At 37.3% G+C, this 19,068-nt stretch overlaps 1 protein-coding gene across 3 annotated transcripts in view; it reads right to left on the bottom strand.

The window, feature by feature from the left end:
• Positions 1-19,068, bottom strand: part of mRF1 (mitochondrial translation release factor 1) — a 159,453-nt gene that overhangs the window by 92,874 nt on the left and 47,511 nt on the right. For all 3 annotated transcript variants that reach the window (XM_090416175.1, XM_090416176.1, XM_090416177.1), the window contains exon 2: positions 13,244-13,335. In XM_090416175.1, coding sequence (XP_090272301.1) covers positions 13,244-13,335 — 92 coding nt within the window. The remainder of the gene's footprint in view (positions 1-13,243; positions 13,336-19,068) is intronic.

The following is a 19,068-nucleotide window of genomic DNA, read 5'->3' as shown; positions in this document are numbered from 1 at the left end:
ACAAACTTAAATGATAGTGGATGTGAAACTGGAGACTAGGATTGATGTAAGTTCTAACAAAGCAAAATGTGCAGTATGATTTAAGAATGCATGCCAGTGAACAATGAGTGCAAATTACTGGTACAGGTATACATGTGGATGAGCCTGATGGGGTTGACTCAAACAGACTGTGCACTTTGTGCAATAAAGATAAAACTATTTTAAAAGAAAGAGAAGTAGCCAAGGAGGATATTCAGTTTACAAGAAAAAGACTTCTGACACCAGATACACTGAAGCTTGTATCAGTCTATATTATGTATTTAAGTTCCCAAAGTAGACTGTGAAAAGGTCTACTTTGGGAAACCATGAAGGCCTGGTAAGTTCTTTTCCCCAGGCTTAGCATTAGCTGCTGCTGCCTCTAGCCTTAACTTTGGCTGTAATCAAAATAATAACTACAGCAAACTATTACTGTGATCCATACAATTATGCTTTAGTTAATAGTTAACAGTAGTATATAAGACTGAACCTAGTGGTAATGATTTAAGAGAATTCCAGGTTAGCTAGCAAGTAACCTCAAGTTCTTGTCACCATTACCACAGCTTTGATTTGCAAAGGAGCTGGATGAAATAATCAGTGTGTATTACTCTGCAAAGAATCCATTACAATGTATTTCATGTAGCAGCTGTCAATTTCAACTTTGTCATCATCCAATTATACATGCACACAAGCCTACATCATATCATGTGGTTTTTGAAATCAAATCTGATGGAATAGGATGGTTAGGTTTATTCTTAGAGTCCCCTATATCTGTTAATTGTGTGCGGTATCTGGTTTATTTTTGGAAGAGAGTTTCAGAGGAAACTCTGCACCTCTTTAAGAGATCAACTAAATAACCAACCTTAAATTGAAAAGTCCCTATGAAGTCCATGTCCTGAACAGGAGAATCAAACCCGTTTTCGTAGCTAAGGCACATCATAAGTATCAAGTGAGGCTCTAATTTCAATTTATCTTCAATAAATAAAATTTTTTTTAAAAAATTATATATAGAGAGATCTGCAAGTTGTCCAACAGTGTCATGCAGACTGCAGACATAGTATACAAAAGAACATGCACATAGCTTATTATGTTTATATACAAATGCAAGGAGTATCAGAAACAAAGGGGTAGAGTTTGTTGCCTTGGTAATATGTTTGAGACCTCAGATTGTAGGCATTAGTGAGACCTGGCTATCAGAATCAGAGTACTAACTGGTACTGAGTGTAAAGGGTACAGTATTTTTAAGGAAGGATAGACAGGTAGGAGAGGAGGAGAATGCTGCTAATGATACCGGATGACTTGAATCCAGTTAGTGTTGGTAGTACTATGATGGTAGTACTAGTAACAGTATTTCATGTGGCAGTGAATTTGAAGCCAGCTAGTGTGAGGTGAAATCTAGCAAGATCAATTTCGTAGTGAGGCGTTGTTACAGACCTGGTGGATCGGTTGCTAGTGATGAATAAATGCATTACCAAATAGTCTCCCATTATGTAATCATAATGAGAGACTTTAATTATCCAAATATTGACTGGGTAGCAGTAAAATCTCACAAGAAGAATGAAACTGAAATTATTGAGCTGTTGCAGGACAAATTCCTCAAGTGGCATGAGACAGAAGGAACTAGAGGTCTAAGAGTGTTAGATCTGATTATAGTGTCAGAGGGTGTTTCAGTTAAAGACGTAACCTGCCTCTATTAAGTTAGTGAAATTGATCATGCAGAACTCACTTGGGAAGTGACTAAATTTATGAATGTTCTATTCAGAAAAGGTTATATGCTAAACTAAAAAGCAGGAAATTATGAACAACTGAGGAGTATACAGAGTTCAGCAGAATAGTATCGGTTCCTGGATGGGAAGAATATCGACAGTGCATGGGAAGCATTTAAAAAATACTTAAATGATGCATAATAAAATTAGTTTAATCCTTTATCCAAGTGTGAGCAAACAAAGTTTGCGCCTGAAAGTATCTTCAGGACTGGGGTAAGGTGGTACAACACCAGTTCAACTCATTGCAAAGGTTGAGCAAGCTACCAACACTCCTATCTCAGTATCTCCTATAATGCAAAACACATCTCCTTGCGGATATGTCTAATGTTATGCATTAAGGGAAGGGCCACTACCCAGACTAGTTTGGACCTTTATTGAGGTCTCTCAGTGTGCCACCCTTTTTTAATAAATTACTCTGGATTTAGAGAAAGATGTTGAAAGTTTATTTTTCACTTGGTTAGAGTATAATAAAATTAGTTTAATCCTTTATTCAAGTGTGAGCAAACAAAGTTTGCGCCTGAAAGTATCTTCAGGACTGGGGTAAGGTGGTAAAAAGGGTGGCACACCATTTGGCAACTCCTATAGGTAGAGATGACCTGCTAATGCTTCTGCCTGGTATCTCCACTTGGGCCTGGCTCCCACTGAAGAGACCTCAATAAAGGTCCAAACTAGTCTGGGTAGTGGCCCTTCCCTTAATGCATAACATTAGACATATCCGCAAGGAGATGTGTTTTGCATTATAGGAGATACTGAGATAGGAGTGTTGGTAGCTTGCTCAACCTTTGCAACGAGTTGCCCTAGTGTTGTACCACCTTACCCCAGTCCTGAAGATACTTTCAGGTGCAAACTTTGTTTGCTCACACTTGGATAAAGGATTAAACTAATTTTATTATACTCTAACCAAGTGAAAAATAAACTTTCAACATCTTAAATGATGCAATATCAGAGATCAGCTAAATAACCAACCTTAAATTGAAAAGTCCTTATGAAGTCCATGTCCTGAACAGGAGAATCAAACCCTGTTTTGGCTTTGATTCTCCTGTTCAGGACATGGACTTCACAGGGATTCATAGGAAAATTATAAGCAGCAGGCCAGAAGAGTCACAACTGTTGTATGGAAAGCTAAGTCTGAGTATGAAAAGAAATTGGCTCTGACAACTCACGAAAATTCTATCAATATGCTGCAAGTAAAAGAAAGCATGAATATGAAAGAATAACTCTTCTAAATGCAGAGAGTGTGAGGGTGACAGATACAGAAGTTGTTCAACTAATGTAGTCCATTTTGCTGAAAGCTACCAATCTGGTGTATGCAATATTGAGTTTCGCTGCTACCTCTTCTGAAGAAACTCAAGTGTATGAAGAGAAGGTATTAGACCTGTTGCACAAACTGAATAAGAATTCAGCAATAGGGAATGATGTGGGATATCAAGCATGGATGCTAAAAGAGTGTTCAGCTGAACTGGCTATTCCTTTCACCAGGCTATATAATTTGAGTCTCAGAACAGGGAAGATTCTGCAAGAATGGAAAGAAGGTATGTTAATATCATTGCACAAGAGTGGTGCAAAGACTGATATATCCAACTATTGACCAATCAGTACCTCAGGAGTGAAGGTGACGATTTCAGAAAAATTGAGGGCCAGCATTCAGAAATGGGTTGACAGTGAATGGGTTTACTAAGAGAAGGTTACATGTTTTAGCAACTTACATTCTATAATCATGTTACTATTGAACTAGACAATGGGAACGGATACACCAGTGATTTGCTAAGGGCTTTTGACAGAACACCACATGGAAGACTGTTGCATAAATTGGAGAATATGCAGTGATGTGTTGGTAAATTTTTAACAACCGGCTGGCTTTATGAAAAATTTGATTCTTCACAAAGTTCTATTGTATCTCCAGATGTCTTTGTTTCTGCTTCTTCAAATTTTGTCCTTTTAATGTTTAAGAAGTTTCGTTCTATTTCATTTTTTCACCTAGCGGCTATCTGCTTTTTCGACCGCAAAACTCTAATCCTCATTAAAATTATTTTAATTATTAAAAAAAAAATAGAAAAAACCGAAATAAAAACATATATTAAAGAAAATTTTCCTATATTACCTACAACTTACCTATTATCAAATGAAATCCTGAACAAAAAAATGTAACACTAATATTACCACTCGTAGTCGATCAAATGACCAGAGACTGTAGCCGTCGCGACGAATTTTTGTATTTATCGATAGTGCAACAATGTTGCATTTCCAAGAACTTAATGTTGCAAGTTGGTGGAAATTGGCCGAAAAATAGGGCATTATTGTTTATTCAAATGTCCAGTATGGGAGTTTTGATAACGTGTTTGTGTTTTAATGAATACAGACATTGTTTAGTAAATAAAATCGTTTTCAAATTCCCTTTCTTAAATTAAGTTTGTGTTTTGTGAATTCTCCTTTATGCATTTATTTTTGATAAAAATAATAATAATATGTGTAAGTGCTTATTATACAATTTCAAAATATTTACCAGAAAAAGTATATATACCACCATTCATCATCTATCCTTTCATAAAGAATTTTAATAACCAGCTCGCCCGACTTAAAAACATTAACAACCGGTCGCTAAATTTGAAAAATTTTAACAACTGGCTCGCACGAGCCGGTCCCAACATACCACTGTGTGGTTTGGATTATAAAATATTACCATGGTTAGAGGATGGCTGACTGACGTATCAAAAAGTGGTATACAGGAGATGTGAGTCTGCAAGGTTTAATGTTCATGTTCACCCCAAAGGGAAGATCTTCTGTCCCTTCTATCCTAGAAGCTGGGATCGCTTCTTTGAGGAAAGCTCCTCTCAAGTCCCAGCAAAGACTGTTTCTCCTTTCCCACTATCTCCTACCTCACTATTACTACAAGTTGGTGCTTGGTAGGACATATACAGGGTGTTAGGGATAAATTTGACATATTTATAATTTCTCCTTTCCCACTATCTCCTACCTCACTATTACAAGTTGGTGCTTGGTAGGACATATATCTCGGTACTGTTCCGAATGGACATGGCTATCCATTCAGCCGTGAGATCATGTATACAGGAGATGTGAGTCTGCAAGATTTAATGTTCATGTTCACCCCAAAGGGAAGGTCTTCTGTCTCTTCTATCCTAGAAGCTGGGATTGCTTCTTTGAGGAAAGCTCCTCTCAAGTCCCAGCAAAGACTGTTTCTCCTTTCCCACTATCTCCTACCTCACTATTACTACAAGTTGGTGCTTGGTAGGACATATATCTTGGTAGGACATATAGGACATATATCCCGAATGGACAGGGCTATCCATTCAGCCATGAGATCATGGCTCCAACTGCCACCTGAGACTACTATTGCATATTTCCATGCGAGGGTGAAGAATGGTGGGCTTGGGTTTCCATCACTTAGATGGCTGATCCACGCTGCAGCTGTCAAGAATCGTGAAGTTAGAACTATCTTCTTCCCCTATCTGCAGAGAGGCTTTGTATAGCCCATTAATACAAGAAGACTTTAGGCAGCCTAAAGGCTAGTCCCATTATCAAGGTACTTTAATTGAGTCAGCACATACAGAACACAAGAGGTGGGCATCTCTGTTGCACCGTTCTGTAGCTGGTGCTCCTTTAAAAGAGTCATATCTGGTGCCTGCCCAACATGATTGGATAAGGCATGGCACTAGGTTTGGGTATATTGACCTTATCAGGACAAGGATCAATGCCCTACCTACTCAAGCCCGCACAGCTCAATGGGGTAGTGATGATTCAAACTGTAGGGCTGGCTGCCACTACAGTGAAACATTGTCTCATATAGCCCAGTGTTGCTTCCGCACCCATGGGGTCTGCGTGCGGAGGCATAACGCCGTGGTCTCCATTCTGAACAACTGCTTTAAGAACAAAGATTGGGATTCCACACAAACCTGCAGTGGAACCACATTATAGGACCTCTGCAGGTTTGTGTAAGCCAGACTTAGTGATTAAAAGAGATGGTGACGTTTGGGTAGTTGATGCCCAGGTAGTGGGAACAGGGCACCCACTAACCTATAGCCATAATAATAAGGTAATTACAAGAATAACCAAGATCTAGTTAGTAAGATATGGGAGGAGCATGGGCAACTCCGAGGTTTACCAGCACCACTATCTCTTTACATGGCGTATGGAGCATAGATAGCTATAAGGACTTAAAACAGATTGGGCTTATGCAAGGATATAAAAAGGATATAAAAGTTCTTTCCTTGAGGGCCCTACAGGGCACACTGGTGGCTTGGCGTTGCCACCAGAGAATGACTGTAAAACACTTGTAAAGGCTCAGGCCTAATGTCTGGATGTGATGTAAGGGTAGTACTGCCCATAACCAGTACAAAGATTAATAAAAAAAAATAAAAAAATAAAAATAACTAGTAGTGTACCACAAGGATCAGTCCTTGGTCCACTGTTATTCAATCTGTACATTAATGATATTGGGAAAGATTTGACAGGCAACAGGTGAAGGATTTGACAGCTACTTGCTGATGATGAAAAGATAAATAAGGTAATCAGGAATGCTGCTGATATGCAGTACTTGCAGAATGATTTGAATAGGCTGGAATTGTGGGCATGGGAAAATGGATGTCGGCAAATGTCAAGTCATGCACTTTGGCGTGATTAGATATACAAAGTCATTTTATATTAGTAGGATTATACTAGAAGAAACTGATCAGGTTAGGGATGTTGGAATGTCAATACAACTCAAAATATAATTGCAATGCTGAAACAAACTTTAACATGTAAAGATAAGGATGTCAATTTTTGTGGAATACTGATTATGAAGACAGATCCAGAATTTGTAAACTGTAGACACTAGTAAACAGGAGAAAGATGGGTGATATAACTGACACTTACAAACTTCTGAATGGGTCATACAGGATTTCAGTTGAATGGAATTTTTCATTTTATGGAGGGCGGGGAAAGGACAAGAGTGCATCCTTCGAAGAAATTATTATTAATTCAAGAATAAGTATGATAGCTGGTGTGTGTAGTATGTGGCCTCACCTTGTTGAGTCCCTTACTTTCTGGAGGTCTCTCTTAATAATAATAACAATAATAATAATATATATCATCATCATCATCATCATCATCAAATTCCTGCCATGTACCCTCAAGGGGTGTACAGGATATGACAGTACTACATGAAAAAATTACATCATTACTAACTTCCTATCCACAATTTTCCTCCAAATCAGTCTGTTACTTGTCAAGACTCCAACATTATCAGATCTTATATTTCTATCGTCTAAGGCACTTTGTACCGTATCAATCCACCTATATCTTGGTCTTCCTCTGGGTCGTTTTCCTGCCAACCTGGCAGAGAACACTTGTTTTGCTAATCTTTCCTCTCCCATTCTATTTAAGTGACCATACCATCTGAGATTAGCTCTGCTAACGCATTCCTGGATGCTGACAATGTCAAGTTCTTTCCTAATATCCTCATTTTTAATATGATATTGCCATTGATGCCATCTGTTCACGCCTCTAATCTTTCTCAGGACTCTCATATCTCCGGTCTCTAGTCTTTGGTCAAGTGTTTTACTTCTGACCCAGCTTTCAGATCCATAAGTTAAAATTGGTTTGAACACAGTCTTGTATACAGCTAATTTAGTGTTCCGACTAATTTCTTTCTTATTCCATATGAATTTATTCAATTGACTTCCCACCATACCAGCTTTGCTGATTCTGTTGTCTATTTCTATATTTAGTTTACCATCTTCAGTAAAAATTGTGCCTAAGTAGCTGAAATGTTTTACTTGTTCCACCGGTTCTCCATTCACAACACAGTTGACATTTTCAATGATTCTGCCTATTTTCATTGTCTTTGTCTTTTTATTGCTGACCTTCATACCATATCTATTACAACAGCTATTCAATTTAGTCAGAGAATCTTGCAGACTTGTAGCGGATTTATTTAGAAGTATAACATCATCCGCATAAAGCAAAGAGCTGACATTAACATCTCCAATTTTGATATCAGGTTTAATGCCACATTCCTTCATAATGTGATCCATATATATAATGAATAACAGAGGGGATAACGTACATCCTTGTCTCACACCAGATTTAACATTAAACCATCTTCCTGTACTTCCTTCAATTCTAACTGCTGACTCACAACTCAAATAAAGACTAAGTATTGCTTGATATAATGCCCCATTGACACCATATAACTGCAGTGTATTGAATAGCTTCTCTCTTGGCACCTTGTCATATGCCTTTTCCAAATCGACAAAACTTAAATACAGATCTTTGTTATATTCCCATGCTTTCTCGACTATTTGTCGTAAAGTGAAGATCTGATCCTGACAGCCTCTATTTGGCCTGAATCCAGCTTGTTCTTCACCAAGCTTTTCTTCCACAATTCCTCTCAACCGTTTCTCAAGTATACTTGCATAGATCTTGCCAGGAACACTCAGTAGGGAAATACCTCTGTAATTCTCACATTCAGTTTTATTTCCCTTTTTATATATGGGTACTATGAGAGATCTACTCCAATCATCGGGAATTCGTCCCTCTGTCCAGGCTTTCTGAACTATGCAGTGCAGCCACTGCAAGACTCTTATACCACCATACTTCAGCATTTCTGGTCGAATATCATCTACTCCTGCTGCCTTTCCACATTTCAAACCTTTGATGGCTTTTTCTACTTCGAGTATGGATATGTATTCCTGACTGCATGCCTGGTCAGTGTTTTTTATCACTGTGCTGTCATCACTACTTGTTTCATTTAGCAGTTTTTCAAAGTAATTACTCCATACTTCAAGGATATCTTTTTCTCCTGTTTTCATTTCACCTTTATCATCTCTAATTCCTTTTACAGCACTCTTTCCTCCATTCCTAAGCTTCTTCAACAACCTCCAGAATATTTTGCCACCTTCTTGATATTTATTTTCTATATTCTTGCCAAAGTCCTCCCATGACTTTTGTTTAGCTAGTTTTACACACTGTTTAGCTTTCTTACATTTGTCTCTGTATTCTGTAAGAGTAAAAGCTGACTTATTTGCCAGGAACTTTTGATATGCTTTCTTCTTTTCCTTCACTGCCTCTTTAACTTCCTGTGTCCACCAGGGAGTTCTGATTTTTTTATCCTTGCACACAACCTCACCACATGCCTCTCTGGCAGAATCAATCAATGTTTCCTTCAGAGTTTGCCACTGAATCTCCAAGGTTTGATTCCTGTTCTCAAACTCTTTCATTTTCTTTTCAATAATATTTCTGTATTTTAGTCTACAGTTCACATCTGAGAGCTGCTCAACTTTTATTCGCTTTAAAACTTTCTTACATGTTATTCTTTTCAATATGAAATTCAATTTTATCCTGCTCAAGACTAAATAGTGATCACTTCCAATTTCAAATCCTCTGTACACTCTGGTGTCCTGCACCAGGGAGAAAACATCACTATCAACAATAACATAGTCAATGAGACTTTTCTTATTCCTAGCCTCTTCTCTCCATGTGAATTTGTGCACATTTTTATGTTGGAACATGGTGTTAGTAATAACCAGTCCATGTCCTGAGCAGAAATCCAACAGATATTTGCCATTATTATTAGCTTTGCTCTTTTCTCCAAATTTTCCCAAAATATTTTTGTATGTCTCACAATCATTTCCTACTCTACTATTTAGATCCCCAACAAGGACCAACTTTTCCTTTTTCATTGTGTCAGTTGCTTTTTCTAAAGCCTCAAAAAATTCCTCCACTTCTACCTTAGTAGAACCTTCTGTGGGACCATAGGCACAAATAAGTCTCATTGTCCAGTTCCCCATTCTCATATTTGCCCATATTACTCTACTTGAGACTGCCTGCCATTCAAGAAGATTAGCCTCGTATTTTGTGTTGAATACTATGGCTACTCCTTCTTTTCCTTGATTGTCATTGCCTGAATATAACATTTTGTATTTATTGCTCAGAAAGATCTCACCAGTTTTGGTCTTTTTTGTTTCAGTCACCCCTATTATGTCGATCTGGTACTTATCTAATTCCTCAGCTAGCTCCATTTCTTTGCCATTCAGGCTTCTTACGTTGATAGTACCGATCTTTAACTCTGGTGATGTTGAGTTGGGGTTTGTTTTCAGATTTGTTCCAGTAGCTGACTTTTCGCTGTTCGCCCTGGTTCCCTGGCGAAAACAACGGGGGCCTTGTTTAACCGGGCGACGCCCCAGCCGGCATGAAATTTTGTCATGTTGTACCATCATTTTTTATTTTGGTTTAACCAATAAGAATACAATTTGGTCGGCTAAATCCCAAATTGCCAGCCCATCCTCGTTCGTTCAGTATCAAAGTAGATACCCAACAGGGTGCACCACGAGAAGGTGAGGATTGGACATTAGGTCAGAAGCCCTGGTCGGTTCTCCGCATTCCTTTAAAGGCTATGTGGAGGTCTCCTCTCAGTTATACAGCTTTGACCCTTAATATATATATATATATATATATATGAAAAATCAAGCAAAGAGAAATTAATTGGGGGGGGGGTGTAAAATCTTCAAATTCTTCACAATCCACTGTCCAAATATGTTACCTCATTCAACACCTAATGATGTTCATGTCCATCTACAAAACACAACTTAGATTCCTAACAGACACTCAGCTATTACCTGCTTTAAATAATATTAATTTCACTTTTTTTTTTTCTAATTACACATGCTGCATATATTTTCATCTTTATGGTCCAATTTTGTTTACGATAACTAACAAAATGATCTTCTCTTTTTCCAAAATTTCTTTATACCAGTGGTTCCAAAACTGCACAATGCAATGTTGCAGCCATGCACTAAGTTGTTAGGGCACAAATACTTTAGTTTGGATCTAATCTTCAATAAAATTAATACATATTATTTTTATTAATTTTATACATTTTACAAGGCTTTGCCTTTGCATCTCATAGAAAATAACAGATTCATCAGAAAACACATGTTGACAAACAGGGTAGATTATGAAGATAGGCATAATCAGATTATCATAACTTTTCAGCACACCCTTGTATTACACTCAATGGTCTGTTAAAGCCAAAATAACTTGCCTATTTTAGAAACCTAATATTTTGATAATGATAATGTGATTTATTCTATGTATTCACCACAAAGTGTTATACACCATTTAGTACAACACTACTGCATCATTTGCAATCCTCTGGGAAAAAAAGTCTTATCTTTGTTGCACAAACCAGTCCTCAGCTGCAGATATAACTTCATCGTGTTTAGAAAGTTCTGTTCTTTTCAAATTTGGGAACAGGAAGTAGTCAGATAAGACCAGGTCTGGGACCAGATATTAAAATCCCAAGTTGCATATTGTCTGTTGGGTTTCATCAGCAGCAACAGGTCTCTACTCTGTTTCCTGCAGTGTTTTTCCTTCAGAGATGTTGAATCAGCTCTGTTTCAACAGCTCTGATCTAAGTCAAGTGCAGCACTCTCATATCTGCAGTCTCTAGTCTTTGATCAAGTGTTTTACTTCTAACCCAGCTCTCAGATCCATAAGTTAAAATTGGTTTGAACACTATGATAAATTTAGTTTAATCCTTTATCCCAGTGAGAGCAAACAAAGTTTGCGCCTGAAAATATCTTCAGGACTGAATATAGTGTTGTACTATCTTAAATGGGTAAGTAGTACAACACCAGGCAACTCATAGCAAAGGTGGAGCAAGCTACCAACACTCTTATCCCAGTATCTCCCATAATGCAAAACACATCTCCTTGTGAATATGTATACTGTTATGCATTAAGGGATTGGCCACTATCCAGACTAGTTTCGACCTTTATTGAGGTCTCTTCAGTGGGAGCCAGGCCCAAGTGAAGATACCAGGCAGAAACAGTAGCAAGGTCATCTTTACCCATAGGTGTTTCCAAAAGTTTGCCACCTTTTTTTTTTCTATTAAATTACTCTGGATTTAGAGAAAGATGTTGAAATTTTATTTTTCTTTATGTTAGAGTATGATAAATTTAGTTTAATCCATTATCCCAGTGAGAGCAAACAAAGTTTGTGCCTGAAAATATCTTCAGGACTGAAGATGGTATTGTACTATCTTACCTGGTGGCCAATCCCTCAATGCATAACAGTATACATATCCACAAGGAGATGTGTTTTGCATTATGGGAGATACTGGGATAGGAGTGTTGATACCTTGCTCCACCTTTGCTATGAGTTGTCTGGTGTACTACTTACCCAGGTAAGATAGTACAACACTATATTCAGTCCTGAAGATATTTTCAGGGACAAATTTTGTTTGCTCTCACTGGGATAAAGGATTAAACTAAATTTATCATAGTCTAACCTAGTGAAAAATAAACTTTCAACATCTTTCTCTAAATCCAGAGTAATTTAATAAAAAAAGGTGGCAAACCTTTTGTCAACTCCTATAGGTAAAGATGACCTTGCTACTGCTTCTGCCTGGTATCTCCAACTGAAGAGACCTGAATAAAGGTCGAAACTAGTCTGGGTAGTGGCCAATCCCTTAATGCATAATAGTATACATATCCACAAGGAGATGTGTTTTGCATTATCTCACCAGGATAAAGGTTTAAACAAAATTTATCATAGTCTAACCTAGTGAAAAATAAACTTTCAACATGGTTTGAACCTTGTATAAAGCTAATTTAGTGTTTTGACTAATTTCTCTCTTATTCCATATAAATTTATTCAGTTGACTTGCTACCATACTGGATTGTTGATTCTGCTGTCTATTTCCATATTTAATTTACCATTTAGCCTGGCCTGGTTTCCAAGTGGTTAGCGCATCTGCTCTCCAGCCTAAAGGCTGCAGGTTCAAATGTAACTTTGGGCATGGATGTTTGTGATTTACTGTGAAAATACCAGTGGTTGGCAGTAGATGGCATTGATGTGGATGATGATGGTAGTTGCAGTTTGTTGTAGTTAGAGAACAAAAAAGGTTGTAGAGTAGGTGACCTTCCTCAATGAGATACTTGTACTCCCTGGAGATGTCATGTAATAATAATAATAATAATCTTCATTAAAAATCATGCCTAAGTAGCTGAAATTTTCTACTGGTTCTATAGGTTATCCATTCACAATGCAGTTTATATTTTCAATGCTTCTGCCTATATTCATTGTCTTTGTCTTATTATTGCTGACCTTCAAACCATATCTATTACAACAGGTATTCAATTTAGTCAGGGAATCCTGCAGACTTGTAACGGATTTATTTAGAAGTACAACATCATTCGCATAAGGCTTCAGGTTCGAATCCTGGCATGGGCATGGATGTTTGTGAAAATACTAGTAGTGAGCGATAGATGGAGTTGGTGTAGATGATGAAGGTAGTTGAGGTTGGTGGAGACGAAGAGTTGTAGAACAGGTACCCTCCCTCGACGAGTCTTGGACTTCCCGGAATTGTTATGTAATAATAATATATAATATAATAATATATTTAACATTTTTTGAGAAAGATATTTTTTTTTGTTTTTGTTTTTTCATTTGTAACAACATACAGATAATTCCAACTGTTGCAATTTCTGGATTAACTGACTTTTTTCCTTTTCCACTAAAGCTTGCATTTCTGCATCATTTTTTTCACTGATATCTAAAAAATAAAATAAAAGTTTCAAAATTTTGTAAATGAATTTCAAAGGATTTTTTTTTTACAAAAAAAAAAAAGTTATGATTTTAATAAAATAATACAGTATTTGCATGCTTATCTTAATGAGAATTCAGGAATGAGTGGATCTGAATGTGATACTCTATGAGGGACAAGCCATGCTGTCCCCGCCCCCCTCATAGAGTATGGCTTTGTGAAGTCATGCCTTAGGAGCCTACTATCTTTTTATAATAGAGTGACAGCTGAGTTAGATAAGGGGAATAGCTACACTACGATTCTGCTAATTTTGCAAAGCTGTCTGCCAGAATACCACATAGAACTCTGTTACGCAAATTAGAACAAATAGAGATGGATATGACACTGGTTATCTAAAAAATTTACACATAAATTTTTTGATATTTGGACAGATATCAAAAAAGTGGTATATGGAGAAGCAGAATAATCCAGGCAAAAGCAGGCAACACTAGTGGTGTATTGCAAGGTTCAGTGCCAAGACCACTAATGTTTAATTTCTACATAAATGATATAGGAAATAACATTAAAGGAAATATTCAATTTTTTGCTGATGATGTAAAATTAGAGTAATAAATACTTAATTAAGGTGATATGTAAAGATGGTAAAGGTGAACTCCAGGAAATTGATGAACCAGGGATCTGGGATGGTGGTGGTAATAGTAGTAGATAGAGAGAGATGAAGTTTCATATTGCTAAAGTAGCCAGGGTAGCTCACAGGATTACTTGGGTATTGAAGAACCCTCTAACAAGCAGAGATATCATTCCTCTTTATAAAGCTTGATACAACCATATCTGGATTACTGTGTTCAGGTATGCTTACCTGAGTTTCTTGGGGATGAGGATGTGTTAGAGAGTATCCAGAGGAGAGTGACAAAGATTGTGAGTAGTCGGTGGAATTCTCCATGTGAGGATAGATTGAGGGTTTGTGGATTGCAAAAAAGTTGGTTAAAAGGAGGGGAAAGGGGGAGATATGATAAAGAACATTTAAGTTACTTAAAGGATTTTATAGGATTGATAAAGGGCAAATGTTTTAGCACTTGGCTAGTCGGAGTAGAACAAGAGTGTAGTTAGCAAGGGCATGAGGACTAGATTTATGGAAGTTTTTTTTTCCCCACTTGGCTATGCTACTAATTATATATTTGGTTTTATCCTTTATCCAAGTGTAAGCAAATGAAGTTTGTGCCTGAAGTACTTTCAGGACTGGGACAACTCATGGTAAAGGTGGTACAAGTTCTCATCACTTGCCTTAGTATCCCATAATGAAAAGCACATCTCTGCAAGGAGATGTATAATGCTATGCATTAAGGGAAGGGTCACTACCCAGACCGGTTACGACCTTTATTGAGGTCTCATCAGCAGGAAGCAGACCCAGAGGTGGTGATACTAAGGTGGAAGTAATGGAGAAGTCATATTTACCTATACTAGCTGCCAAAGGGTGTCAACACTCTATTATTAAATTCTCTGGATTAGAGATAAGTTTATGAAAGTTTTTTTTTTCCCACTTGGCTATGCTACTAATTATATATTTGGTTCTATCCTTTATCCAAGTGTAAGCAAAATGAAGTTTGTGCCTGAAGTACTTTCAGGACTGGGACAACTCATGGTAAAGGTGGTACAAGTTCTCATCACTTGCCTTAGTATCCCATAATGAAAAGCACATCTCTGCAAGGAGATGTATAATGCTATGCATTAAGGGAAGGGTCACTACCCAGACCGGTTACGACCTTTATTGAGGTCTCATCAGCAGGAGGCAGACCCAGAGGTGGTGATACTAAGGTGGAAGTAATGGAGAAGTCATATTTACCTATACTAGCTGCCAAAGGGTGTCACCCTATCATTAAATTCTCTGGATTAGAGATAAGTTTATGAAAGTTTTTTTTTTTCCACTTGGCTATGCTACTAATTATATATTTGGTTCTATCCTTTATCCAAGTGTAAGCAAACAAAGTTTGCTTACAAAGTTTGTAAGTAAACAAAATTTGAGAACTTATACCCCTATTACCATGAGCTGCCCAAGTACTTCAGGTGCAAACTTTGTTTGCTTACACTTGGATAAAGGATAAAACCAAATATATAATTAGGACTAAATTTTTTGCTTGGAGAGTGGTGAATGAACAGAATGGGTTGTCTAAGTCAATTGGGAATGTTTTGTCTGTTAATGGTTTCAAAGAGAGGTATGATCGATTTTCCAAAATGAGCCTTAGGACTCAGTGGAAGTGCCAGTGCAATAACAATAATAATTCTCTATGCTGATGTAACTAACCTGAAATCTGATATGAATTCTATACTCCTCTTCCACCGCTGCATGAATTTTGGTGTTGAGTGAGAGAAAAAAAAAAAAGTTTCTGTGAAATCCCTCTTTTCTGCTTAGCAACCGACTTTTGCAACCTACAAATCCTTGATACTATCATCATAAGTAACTCATGAGTTGACTCACTAATTAAATAAGATATGACAATGAACATCTGAAATCAAATTATTATTATTATCTGAGCATCTGCCTGCAATCTTATTACTCAATGCAGAAGGTTACACAAAAGAAAAACAATGCCTACTATATCTTTTTTTAAATTTACAATACATTTGTTATCCCATTCTGAAAACCAATTTTAATAATCCAACACATACAAGCGAACAATTAATCCTCACACCTCTGATAATCATAGACTGATCCAGTATCTAGATATGATCACTTGTTCTCTTTATTCATGCCATATTATTATGAAACTGAAAACAGCATATACAAAGTCTAAAAAAAAACAGAACTAAAAATATTAAAAATTCCAAGACCCAACCCACAGAAACTAAGCATCTACCTATTTGACATCAACCCCTATAAACAAAGCTCTTATCCTGTTAAAACCATAATCATCACACAGGCAAAAACAACATGCTACCTTGCACTTCAATGCTGATCTACGATGGTGGTCTGAAAATTTCTTGGCCTAACAATGAAAAAACAAATTTATAATTTCAAAATTATTTTTATTTTTCAACATAACCTCCCTTGAGGCTAATACATTTATTCCAGCTATGCTCCAGTGCCATTATCCCGTCCCTGTAGTGGTTCTCAGTAAGATCTGCAAAATATCCCTCTACAGCGGCAATCACCTCTTGATTCAAAGAAAATTGATGAGCAGCGAGGAAGAGTTTCAGTTTTGGGAAGAGGCAGAAGTCAGAGGGAGCCAAATCTGGGGAATAGGGTGGATATTCCAACAATTAGTGCAGATCCCTTAATTTTCCCAATATCAAAAAAACCTTTGTGGGCAGGTACATTGTCCTGATGAAAACTTCTGCAAACTAGGTCTTTAATCACAAATTTTTTCGTCTAGTCTGGTTAAAAGATCGGAATAATATTCCCCGGTTATCATTTTACCCTTTTCAAGATAATTAATAAACAAAATGCTTTAGCATCACAAAACACTGATGGCATGACCTTTTCTGCTGATGGAACCAACTTTGTCTTCTTTGGCACTGAACAAATGGCTTCTTCCCACTGTTTTGACTGCTGTTTGGATTCTGATGTGTAATGGTGAATCCAAGTGTTATCCATAGTAATAATTCAACACACAAAATCAGTTTTATTCTTGTTAAAATGCTCCAAGCAAGCGTGGCACCCATCTTGCACAAAGCTTTTTCATTTGCAATTCTTCAAGCAAAATATATCCTACATGTTCTTCTGAAATTCCTATAATCTCAACAATTTCAAGCACTTTGACTTGCCGATCATCCGATACCATATTGTTTACTTGATCAATGATTTCTGGTGTAGTTACACTTTTTGGACGTCCTTCACATGGATCATCTTAAAGGCTGGTACAGCCACGTTTAAACTTGGCAGCCCATTTCTTAATTGTCAAAAGTGAAGGAGAAGAGTGCCCATAAACTTTTATGAACTTCAAATGAATTTCTTTTGCCGTTAAACCTTCTTTTACAAAGAATTTTATAATTGCACGATACTCAATTTTATCCATTTGAAGAGATACTTCAGACTTTTGCTTCAGACATCTGTATAAAACAAACTACTTGATAGAATGACTTGCAACTTCACATGGATGCTTATAACAGATGTATCAACTTAGAAAAAAAAATCATGCCAAGTGTTGCCATCTATGGTTGAGGATGAGAATTTTTCAGACCTTCCTCGTAGTTCTTCAGCTATCGTCGACAATACCCCACTTGTTGTCCTATATCCTCTATCCTCTCTGAAAAGACAAAACTATTTACAATCTATACCTGCAACTACAGGGAGAAGAAAATTAAAGTATCCTTCTTTAAGGCCTTGTGGAGCACCACCCAGTAATCCAAATGCTATGAAATTTTACAGGAATGCATTTTATTTTCATGTGGAAGAGATATCCAAGAAAAAAAAAGTTCCAAAATTCCTGGGTAACGCTAAACAGCTAGAATGACTTGGCCATCCAGAGTATATTAATATCTCCTGGATTAGTGAACATGCACATGCAAACAGTTTATCAGATTACAATGATGGAAACTAGGACTCATCCTGTCAACCAGAAGTGTCCTAAGACTCGGTCCCTTGGATAAACTGCTCAGAGTCTGCCAGCTGAATATAGAAAGTATCAGCAGGGATAAGAGTGAATGTCTTACTAGACTTCTTCATGACAGCATTGACATTGGCATCATACAAGAAACTCATGCAAGCAATGAGTCACAACTATGAGAAGGAGGCTCCATTCCAGGTTTCAATCTTATAGAATTCAGTTACTAACGTCCGTTTCATTTCTGCTAGTGATGTTTGAAACATATCTACCATTATTATAGAAGTTAACAACCTAAAAATAATAAATATCTACAAGCCACCATCTACAAGCTGGCCTGATGAAGTTTTGCCAGTCTTAATGCATCCTGCTGTTTATATTGGAGACTTTAACAGTATCATACCCAATGGGGTTATAGAGAAACTGATGCAAATGGTGCCAAGCTATCCGAGTGGGCAGAAGCAAACAACATACAGCTGATTTTCGATCCCAAGGATAACTGCACTTTTAAGGCTAGATGATATAGTGGCACCAATCCTGACTTATGTTTTGTAACAACCAATCAAAGGGGCCTCCCAGTGCCAACAAGACGTCATGTTTTAGGAAGATTCTCACACAGTCAACACCACCCTGTCTTTATTGAGGTGGGCCCTCAAATCCCAATCACTGAAACTACACCAATGCCACGTTGGAATTTTGCTAAGGCAAACTGGAACAGCTTTTCATCAGATAAAAATGTGCGCTAGATTCCACCACAACCATATAACTACCGAAGCTTTGTGAAAATAGTAATTTCTACAGCCAAAAAAACACATCCCTAGGGCATGCTAGAAAAGAATACATACCTGGCTGGAGTAAAATCAGCGAAGCACTTTATAATGACTTTCTGAATAGCAGACGTGTGCATGTTGCAGATGATCTTATTGACAGCTTAAATGAAGCTAGAAAGAACAGATAGATTGACACCATAGAAAGGCTAAACTTTAAACATTCAAACAGAAGGCATAGAGCCTCTTTAAAATGTTGGGTGTTAATTCCCATCCCCCCCAATGCAGCTGCCAATCGGACAATGAATCTGTCCAGAGCTAAATCAGAAAAAACCCACACTAAAATAATTAGGAAGGAATTGATCAGACTTAAAGAAGGTTGTTTTGAAGTGACCGATCTATCAAATCCATTCACCAAAAAAGAACTTCTAGCT

Source organism: Typopeltis vanoorti, chromosome 3 (assembly GCF_054136105.1).
Source record: "Typopeltis vanoorti isolate ZY-2024b chromosome 3, IOZ_Tvanoo_1.0, whole genome shotgun sequence".
Lineage (NCBI taxonomy): Eukaryota > Metazoa > Arthropoda > Arachnida > Uropygi > Thelyphonidae > Typopeltis > Typopeltis vanoorti.
Note: the sequence above shows the minus strand (reverse complement) of the source record. Positions and strands in the feature narration are given on the sequence as shown.